Source organism: Mustelus asterias, chromosome 3 (genome assembly GCF_964213995.1).
Source record: "Mustelus asterias chromosome 3, sMusAst1.hap1.1, whole genome shotgun sequence".
NCBI classification, from domain to species: Eukaryota; Metazoa; Chordata; class Chondrichthyes; order Carcharhiniformes; family Triakidae; genus Mustelus; species Mustelus asterias.
Genome location: NC_135803.1, coordinates 3916434 through 3927198, shown reverse-complemented (window position 1 = coordinate 3927198; position 10765 = coordinate 3916434). Strand labels below are relative to the sequence as shown.

General features: G+C 43.3%; 1 protein-coding gene across 1 annotated transcript; it reads right to left on the bottom strand.

The window, feature by feature from the left end:
• On the bottom strand, window positions 1-9965 carry LOC144485245 (extracellular calcium-sensing receptor-like). The gene is made up of 5 exons (XM_078203464.1): window positions 9693-9965; window positions 7392-8222; window positions 6955-7188; window positions 1063-1186; window positions 1-908 (listed from the first exon to the last, which is right to left on the bottom strand). Exons 1-5 carry the CDS (start codon window positions 9948-9950, stop codon window positions 1-3), a joined length of 2355 nt encoding a protein of 784 aa, XP_078059590.1. The 5' UTR covers window positions 9951-9965.
• Between the last annotated feature and the right edge of the window lie 800 nt (window positions 9966-10765).

Genomic DNA, 10765 nt, shown 5'->3' with positions numbered 1-10765 from the left:
CTAAGGTTGCACATTTTTAGCCATCAGGTGCTTTTTGGTGTTCTCTTCTGATTTTAACAAGATAATGTAACATTTTGGAGCAAAGATACAGATCAGCAATCCGTAGCTTGATGCTAAAATTGCAAATATTTCCACAACGACCGCATATTTCCCCGGATTGCTCACATAGGTTGGAATAAAAGTTATCCAAACGGCAAAAAAGATGAGCATGCTAAAGGTAATGAATTTAGCTTCATTGAACTTGTCGGGTAAAGCTCGGGCCAGGAATGCTAAAATCAAACACGTGCAAGCTAACAGCCCGATGTAACCTATAACACTCCAGAATGAAACCGTGGAACCCACGTCACACTTAAGGATAATTTTATCACTCTGATACTCCGTGTTTTTAATTGGGACTGGGGGGGATGTCACCAACCAGATCACACATATTATAATTTGTATCAATGTGCAGAGAAAGACAATTGATCGTTGTTGTTTGGGTCCAAACCATTTCATCACATTACTGGATGGTAGGGTTGCTTTAAATGCCATCAGGACCACCAGAGTTTTACTGAGAATACAGGAAATACACAGAACAAAGCTAACTCCAAACACAGTGTGACGCACCATACATGACCATGGTGATGGCTGTCCAATGAATGCAATGGAGCAGAGAAAGCAGAGTATTAATGAGATTAATAGAAGAAAACTCAATTCAGAATTGTTGGCCCTTACAATGGGAGTGTTTATGAAATATAAGAAAACTGCTGCAACAGCGCCTGCGATACAAGCCCCAAACAGTGAAACTGTCACCAATGTTATTCCCATACTGTCGTGAAACGAGAGGAACTCAATCTCTTTCGGAATGCATTGATTTCTTGGAACATTGGACCAGTAATCTGTTGGGCAGTTGATACATTCGATAGAATCTGTGGACAGAAATGTACAAATAATAGTTCAAATGCACTTTTCGGAATTAATGAAAGCTGCTCTGATAACAAATCCAAACAATGCCTTGGTACATCCAATTCCCACGTTCTTGTTTCCTGCTGGAATATTAAGGATGTTCTCATTTTTGCCTACCTGTCTGGTTACTGATCTCCCCATCAGCGCACGGTAGACAGTCAAAGCAGCAAACAGGCTGCCCCTTACGAACAGCTCTTCTTGTTCCTGGAACACAACTATCACTACATACTGAGACAGGGACCTGCGGAAACAGAGACGATATTTTATCCTCAAAATACAGTATTTGCAAAGTGGTAAAATCGGTGCTGGGAAGTCTTATCAGATATTAACTTCCTGTGAAATTAAAACTTTTTGATTTTATTGATAATTGTATCTTTGCTATCTGAGTTACCGCTGTAACTTGGTTACAATTCAAAACTCAAAATGTAATGAAAACACAAATTCATTTTGCAACTGCATACATCGTTTCGGTGATGACTTTGCTGCAATGGAAATATCACAGGACTGCTCATCTAAAGGCCCGGCTAATTCGCTCGAGAGATGCATTCAGAACCCACCACGGCAGCTGGTGGAATCTAAATTTAATTAATATATCCGGAAGTATTAATTTAGTCTCAGTATAATGACAACGAAGCCATCATTGATTTATTTTAAAAGCCTGGGTAAAAGGAAGGAAATCTAACCACATTGTCTGGTCTCGGATGCCACGGTGGCATAATTGTTAGCACTACTGCCTCACAGTGCCAGGGACCCGGGTTCGATTCCCGACTTGGGTTTCCCCAGGGTGCTCCTGTTTCCTCTCACAGTCCAAAAGACGTGCTGGTTAGGTGCATTGGCCATGCTAAATTCTCCCTCAGTGTACCCGAACAGGTGCCGGAGTGTGGCGACTGGGGGATTTTCAGTGTTAATGTAAGCCTACTTGTGACACAAAAAATAAACATGGCGACTCAAAGGGATGTGATTTTACTCTTAACTACCCTCTGAAATGTCAAAGTAAGAGACTTATATCACGGCCAATTACACTGGATAGCAAACACTGTCCTGGCCAGTCAAAGGGTTAAGGAAGTGACGTGCTCAGTTTGACAGTAGCTCTGAAACTGTGAACGTACGTTTGCAGACCAGATAATGATTAACCGAATTCTTTGCAAAGTTTTCAATCGTCATCAACTTAACATTGTTTTCCAGAATACATGAAAGCGGGCAGTTAAGGAACGGCCATTGCAATTGAATCACCGAGCGCATGACTCCATCCAAGGTTGAACTGATGTGTTATTTCGAATGATCCAATTACGTTGGTTCTTTTATTTCATTTGTTAATTAACTTAAATGATCCTCATTGTTGGCTCGAAAAGTCCTCATCTTTCTCTTTGTATTTTAATAAATTCCACTCATCTCGTCTGCCTTTTCGACTTAAATATTGAGTTTTGCCCTCTCCATGCTATTCATTATTGCGCTGCGTTCACACGCCGCTCGTCCTTTTGAAGAAATATAACCAATTTTAAATTGATAAACATGGGATAACTATCGGCACATTTTATATTTGTTGGGATATTTTCCAAAGAACAAAGAACAATACAGCACAGGAACAGACCCTTCGGCCCTCCAAGCCCGCGCCACTCCCTGTTCCAAACTAGACTATTCTTTTGTATCCCTCCATTCCCACTCCGTTCGTGTGGCTATCGAGATAAGTCTTAAACGATTCCAGTGTGTCCGCCTCCACCACCTTGCCTGGCAGCGCATTCCAGGCCCCCACCACCCTCTGTGTAAAATACGTCCTTCTGATATCCGTGTTAAACCTCCCCCCTCCCCCTCACCTTGAACCTATGACCCATCGTGAACGTCACCACCGACCTGGGACAAAGCTTCCCACCGTTCACCCTATCTACGCCTTTCATAATTTTATACACCTCTATTAGGTCACCCCTCATCCTCCGTCTTTCCAGTGAGAACAACCCCAGTTTACCCAATCTCTCCTCATAACTAAGCCCTTCCATACCAGGCAACATCCTGGTAAACCTCCTCTGCACTCTCTCTAAAGCCTCCACGTCCTTCTGGTAGTGTGGCGACCAGAACGAGGCGCAGTATTCCAAATGCGGCCGAACCAACATTCTATACACCTGCAACATCAGACCCCAACTTTTATACTCTATGCCCCGTCCTATAAAGGCAAGCATGCCATATGCCTTATTCACTATCTTCTCCACCTGTGACGTCACCTTCAAGGATCTGTGGACTTGCACACCCAGGTCCCTCTGCGTATCTACACCCTTTATGGTTCTGCCATTTATCATATAGCTCCCCCCTACGTTAGTTCTACCAAAATGCATCACTTCGCATTCATCTGGATTGAACTCCATCTGCCATTTCTTTGCCCAAATTTCCAGCCTACCTATATCCTTCTGTAGCCTCTGACAATGTTCCTCACTATCTGCCAGTCCAGCCATTTTCGTGTCATCCGCAAACTTACTGATCACCCCAGTTACACCTTCTTCTAGATCGTTTATATAAATCACAAACAGCAGAGGTCCCAGTACAGAGCCCTGTGGAACACCACTAGTCACAGGCATCCAGCCGGAAAAGACCCTTCCACGACCACCCTCTGTCTTCTGTGACCAAGCCAGTTCTCCACCCATCTAGCCACCTCCCCCTTTATCCCATGAGATCCAACCTACCATGAGGGACTTCGTCAAACTCTTTACTAAAGTCCATATAGACGACATCCACAGCCCTTCCCTCATCAACCATTCTAGCCACTTCTTCAAAAAACTCCACCAGGTTAGTGAGGCATCACCTCCCTCTCACAAAACCATGCTGACTATCGTTAATGAGTTTATTCCATTCTAAATGCACATACATCCTATCTCTAAGAATTCTCTCCAACAACTTCCCTACCACGGACGTCAAACTCACCGACCTATAATTTCCCGGGTTATCCTTCCTACCCTTCTTAAATAACGGGACCACATTAGCTATCCTCCAATCCTCTGGGACCTCACCTGTGTCCAGTGACGAGACAAATATTTGCGTCAGAGGTCCAGAGATTTCATCTCTCGTCTCCCTGAGCAGCCTTGGATAGATTCCATCAGGCCCTGGGGATTTGTCGGTCTTTATATTCCCTAAGAAACCTAACCCTTCCTCCCTTGTAATGGAGATTTTCCCCAACGGGTCAACACTCCCCTCCGAGACACTCCCAGTCAACACATCCCTCTCCTTTGTGAATACCGATGCAAAGTATTCATTTAGGATCTCCCCCACTTCTTTGGGCTCTAAGCATAATTCCCCACTTTTGTCCCTGAGAGGTCCGATTTCTTTTCCCTGACAACCCTTTTGTTCCTAACGTCTGAATAAAATGCCTTGGGATTCTCCTTAATCCTGTCTGCCAAGGACATTTCGTGACCCCTGTTTGCCCTTCTAATTCCTCATTTGAGTTCTTTCCTACTTTCTTTGTATTCCTCCAGAGCTCCCTCCGTTTTTAGCTGCCTGGGCCTAACATACGCCTCTCTTTTCTTTTTGACCAGTCCCTCAATTTCCCTGGTTATCTACGGTTCTCGAATCCTACCCTTCCTAACCTTCTTTTTTACAGGCACATGCCTATCTTGCAGCCCTAACAACTGTTCCTTAAAAGCCTCCCGCGTGCCAGAAGTGGATTTACCCTCAAACAGCCTCTCCCAATCAACAGCTGCCAATTTCTGCCTAATCCCACTAAAGTTAGCCTTCCCCCAATCCAACACCTTACCCTTGGGACACGACTCATCCTTTTCCATCACTCTCCTAAAGCTAACAGAATTGTGATCATTGTTTGCCACATGTTCCCCTCCCGAAACTTTGAAGACTGACCGGGCTCATTCCCCAGTACTAGGTCCAGTATAGCTCCACTTGGACATTGATTCATCGTAGCTTACTGGAAAGAATTTTAAAAGTTTGTTCTTAGAATGTGTGTGAACAATAAAGTCATCCTTGTTTGGCCATTCTTAAGTACACTTAAAATATTTAAAGTTAACCCTGCAGCGTGGGTCTAAAGCCATGTATCAGCCTCAGCAGGTAAGGCCATTCGCTCCTCTGAATGACATGAATGATGATCTTTGGATTTTTAAATTCATTCAGCAACTTTTATCCTGATGCCAGGCTATGGATTAAATTCAACTTCACACCTTGTCATGCAGAAGGATTGAAACTCATCACCACTGAGTTAAACATCCGAGGCCAGAGAGACTGCAATGTTGTGCCCTCTGTTTGTTGTGAAATAAAACGGCATGTTGAGATATAGTGAGAATAATGTTCATTTGACTATTCATCAAAATAAAGAAACCTCGATGAAAACCAAAATATGAAATGCTAAAATCAGAATAGAATAGGCATTAACATGGAGATGTCGAAGTTTGAAAAACAAGTTGGAATTTTGGAATTAATAGAAACAGAAGAGGAATTTGGTCTGCCGTGTCCGCCTCCTCCCACCCTGATAACCACATGATATAACAACAATGGATTTGCTGATTAAGCATCTCAATCAATCTCTATCAATGGTATTCTTCAACAGACCCAGGCATGGTCTGTGGAAGCCTCACTGCTGAGGAAATATCGAGAACTCTGTGTTCAAACTCACCTATTTTTTTAACGCATGCATATTTATAGCACGCCAGGTCGCATATTACTTCAAATTCTGAATTCCAAAAGGTTACCCTCTGAAAGGATTCGTTCTAAAGTGTAGTTTGATCGATGTCAAGAGCCGCGAATATATCGTTAATACCATAGGTTGAAATGGCGCTCACCGATATGGTGCAGCAGATTGGGTTTCAGTTTGCCACCCCCAAACACTTTCAAGCGAAGGTCAGATCTTCTGCTTGTGGTGCTGAAATGTGTCGGCAGACCCTAAATCACAGAATCACTGTATCTTTACAGTGCAGAATCAGATTATTCGGCTCATCGAGTCTGTACTGGCTCTCTGAAAGAGATTTCTATCCAAACTCAGTCCCCAGCCTTATTCCCATAACTTTGCACATTCACTCATTTCAGATAGAAATTAAATTCCCTTTTGAACACCTCAATAGAAACCACCGCCACCATCTTCCCACGAAGTTTATTCCAGACTCCAAACACATTCAGGACGTAAAACAATGACTTCAAATCATTTTAATCCGTTTGACAATTATTTTAAACCAATGCCCTCGAACTCTTTATCCGCAACTGAGAGGGAATAGTCTGTCACTATTCATATAGTTGATATCCTTGAGAATCTTTATTACCTCAATCAAGTCTCTTCTTAGACTTCTTTTATCTAAAGAAACAGATAACCGCTCCAATCTATCCCTGTCGCTACAGTGCGTTTACCCTGGAGTCATACTTATAAGTCTTCTCTCTACTTTCTCCAAAGCCTTCATATCCTTCGTCAAGTATGGCATTCAGAACTGAACGCAATCTCAAGATCAGGCTTAACTAGTACAAGTTCAGGAAGACTTCTTTCCTCAATGCCGCTATTAATAAAGAGTAAGGTAGTATATAATTTATTAACTGGTCTCTCAACTAGTCCTGCCATTGCAATGGCTTCTGTACATATACACCGAGATCCCTCTGTTGCTGCACCTCCTTTAAAGTATTTCCCTTCACTGTCAGATGCCACTCCACATTCTAAAAATGAATCACCTCGCACTTCTCTGCACTAAACTTCATCTGTCACATGATTGCCCAACCCACAAACATGTTTTTGTCCTTTTGAAGTTCATCAAGCTTCACAGTTTTCCGAATCTTTGTACCAGCTGAAAAAAATGCAAGGACCGCAGTCCACGTCATTAATATATATCAGGAAGAGCAGTAACTCTAACATTGACGCCATGCATTCAAAACAATTCTCGGAAAGCGTAACTGAACCCCAGAATTGCCCGGGTCGCTACCGCTGGAGTCTGGTTCAATCTCATCCACAGTAATAGTTCAAATAAACGCGGTTATGGGGCAGCTGTAAACAGTGACCAGAGACATCCTTTCGAGTCTTCTGTGGATTGAAAATCTGCTTACTTTCCTTTCTAGCCCTGTTTTGTGCCAAACGAATCTACTTTCATCCAACGCGAGTTCTTCTCCTTCCGGTAACGCTGCATCATAATAACCAACTTTAACAAAATCAACCGACCAATCAGGGCGCTTCTGCCAGTTGACCAGATCATAGGAAGCGATTGGATCTCCGTCTTCATCGAAAGTTACTTCCTCCCCAAACTGGTTTGTAAAACGTACCTCCCGCAGGTACCGTAAAAGCTTTACAAAAGAGAAAACAACTATTATCTTCTGTAACTCTGACTATGTTTCGCATTCTCTGCAAAGAGATTAAGGCAGCATTAAATAAATGACCATCATTCGACTTTGGAACAGGTCTCCTGTGTGCCCTTGGCGATGTTTCTGACGAAATAAGAAATTATTCAGTTTTACAGAATGAATCGGCGTTTGAGACAATTCCTCACCTGCCAGGATAGATGGTTTGACTTTTGACCACATGTTTTATTGAGAAATGGGCCTTTCCCATTTTCGCACGATTGTAAATTATGAAGTGCGTGCGCTGTAGCGTACACCGCTTTGTACACATTGTAGGAAATTCTTAACTGCGATACATCAGTGAATGGAGTCTCAATTGTCTCCAAGTTCTCTAAACCTGTGCATGGCTTGTAAAAGGAAGCTGTTATGTTTTCTCCCAGAGTTTGATTTGAGATTTTACAGCCAAAGATTTCCCCCCAGAGTTCTTCTACAAATGGATTGTCTACTGCTGTGGAAGGATGGAATTTGACTAGAAACTCTCTCAGTCCTGCAATTTCCGCTCTCCTGATTCCAAACCCGATTGTTCCCGTTAAAATGTCCTGAGTTTCCGCTGTCCACATTTGGAATGATGTGACCCAGGCTTCACTCGCTATCAGTTGGATGTCGGAAATGTTCTGCGTTCTGAGTTCGCTTACCAAAGACATGGTGTCACTCTCTCCGCAGAATATTATCATCACCTTAGCCGAGGAATTTCTAATAGTATTCACAACCTGCCGCATCCTTTCTCTGGTACGGCCGGGTGAGAGGAATTCGATGTAGGCGATGCAAATGTCAAACTTCGCAGCCTCTTCAATTAAAGACCTCATCCCGAATCGGCCATAATCATTATCTTCAGCCACAGCTCCGATCCAAGTCCATCGGAAGTGGTGTATAACCCGGACTAAAGCTCTCATCTGAACGGTATCGCTGGGAATTGTCCTGAAAAACGTTGGGAACTCACGCTTATCACTGAGGCATGCGCATGAAGCGAAGTAGCTGACCTGTTTGGGGTGGAGGGAGCGGAGAGAGAGAGAATATATGAACTGAGACATTTATATTCATTGATCACACATGAAGCACACAAGGTCCGTCTATAGAATTATTCTCACTCTCGTCCACTGCACCTTTACAGATCCTGCTCTACCTGCGTGCTTTCTTCCAGCGACTGATGCACGTGGACACCAAGTTCTCGCTGAATACCCACATTCCTCAATTTACACACTTTCAAGCAATAATCTGTCTGCCTATTATTGCTACCAGAATGGAGAACCTCACATTTATCCACATTACATTGCATCTGTCATGCATATGCCCAAACACTAAACCTGTCCTAATCACGCTGAAGCATCTCTGCATCCTCTTGAAAGCTCACCCTCCCACCCAACTTTGTATCATCTGAAAATTTGGAGATATTGCATTCAGTTCCCTCTTCCAAATCATTGATATATAATGTGAACAGTTGGGGTCTGAGCACAGATCTCTGCAGAACCCCACTAGTCACTGCCTGCGAATCAGAAAAAGACCCATTTATGCCCATTCTTTACTTCCTATCTGTGAACCAGCTTTCTATCCACAACAAGACATTACCTGCAATCCCATCTGCTTTAACTTTACACAGTAGTCTGTTATGCAAAACCTTGTTGACAGCCTTCTGAAAGTCTAAATAAAACACATCCACCGGTTCTCCTCGGTCAATTCTACGAGTTACATCTTCAAAGAATTCCAATAGATTCCTCAAGCATGATTTCCCTCCTGTAAATCTATACTGACTTTGTCTGATATTACCACTGCCTTCCAAATGCTGAGTTATGAGATCCTTGATAAGAGAGTCCAGCATCTTCCCCAGGACCGACGTTAGGCTCACTGTTTTCTCTTAACCTCCATTTTTGAATAGCGGGCTTACATTGGCTACCCTCCAATCTATCAAAACCAATCAAGTGTCCAAATGATTTTAGAAAATAATCACCAATGGATCTACTATTTCCAGAGCCACTTCCTTAAGAACTCTGGGATGAAGATTATCAGGACCTGGAGATTTGTCCACCTTCAATCCCAACAATTTCCGCAAAACTATTTCACTACTAATGCTTCGCACTAAAACTGAGAACGTATCGAAACCCATTGCTTCTGGAAACAGTTAAATGTATTTTCATATAAATACAAAGAATGACGAAATAATCAGCAGGACTTGCAGCAACCGTGGAGAGAGAAACAGAGTTACCCTTTCGGGCCAACACTCCCCCCCACCCCTCCCCGCCCCCCCCCCCGCCCCGCTTTCCGCCCCCCCCCCCCCCCCCCCCCCACCCTCCAACTTTTCCCTCTCTCCATAGATGTTGCTAGACCTTCTGAGTATTTCCAGCATTTTCTGACATTATTTCTGATTTCTGGAACTTGCAGCATTTTAATTTTGTAAACGTAATTGCAGGCGCGTGCCTTTCCCACGTCCGTGTAAATGCATTAACACATCTTACCATACCAATGGCAAAACGAGCCACCACTCGCGATACTGCGATAGATTGCGATGATCCGGCATCCCCCACAATCATGGGCACTGATGGAACGCCAGCACACGTGTCACTGGAAGTACTTCTGTCTTTCCCATTTAGTAAATTGAAAGCTGCTTTAAGCCCTTCAGAAGCTGCGCCACAGCTATCGAAAATCTTGTAACCCAGAGTGATGTTAGGAAGCAAATCTGCGTTCCCATTTATTTCTTCAATGGCAAACACCATAGTTAGCGCCCAGCGGAGTCCACTTTGGCTAAACCTGCCACACATTTATAGAGTTACACTTATTTCAAGACAATATCATTCCGTGTGTATCATTGTTCTTTGCAAAGTTGAGAAAAAACACCATACATTTTTCTCGTGCAGATTACATCATAGAGATCTTTCAAGTGAGGGTACATGGAACAGGGTAGATAGAGTCAATCCGTTCCCCGTAATTCAGAGGCCCCGAATAACAGCCCACAGATGCAAGATTTAGAGCAATAAATTTGGTCAGGAGGGAAGAAGCCTATGGCCAGGCAGAGAACTATGACGCTGCGGCTTTCACTTCCAAGGTTAGGTGGATGAACGAAAATGATTCGAGGCGATATGGGAACCTGGCGGCTAAATCTCATTAAAAACATTTCCCGCATCGACACGGGCTGGTTCTGTCTACGTTATAACCCTGTTCCAAATGGCCACTTTGTCATGGTCAATTCGGGTTATGACAGGAAAAGACTGCCCTGGGCATCTATTCTATGAGAAGAAGGTGTCACGCAACCTTTTGTTGGCTCCTAACATAAAGCATTGTATTCGGTTCAGCACCGAATTACCGTTTATTCTAACGAAATGTAGACGAAGGCTTTGAGACCCAGAATGATAACGCAGTTTCTTTCTCCACAGTTGCTGCCAAACAAACTGAGCATTTTCTGCATTTCTTTTTTCTTTGTTTGTTTTATTACTCTTTACAGTTCGGCTATGGGAAGTCCAGAAAAAAACTCACAATTACGGGCGGAAATTTCTGAAAAAGGAGTTCGCATTCTTGGAAAGTGGCAGATGCC

What these genes read in the sequence shown, in the direction of transcription:
- LOC144485245 (XM_078203464.1), bottom strand. Translation starts at nt 9,950, where the DNA reads ATGGTGTTTGCCATTGAAGAAATAAATGGGAACGCAGATTTGCTTCCT. An exon ending in CTCGTTTTGCCATTGGTATG is followed by an intron (nt 8,223 to 9,692) that starts GTAAGATGTGTT and finishes CACCCCAAACAG; the next exon opens with GTCAGCTACTTCGCTTCATG. An exon ending in CAAACCATCTATCCTGGCAG is followed by an intron (nt 7,189 to 7,391) that starts GTGAGGAATTGT and finishes TCTTTTGTAAAG; the next exon opens with CTTTTACGGTACCTGCGGGA.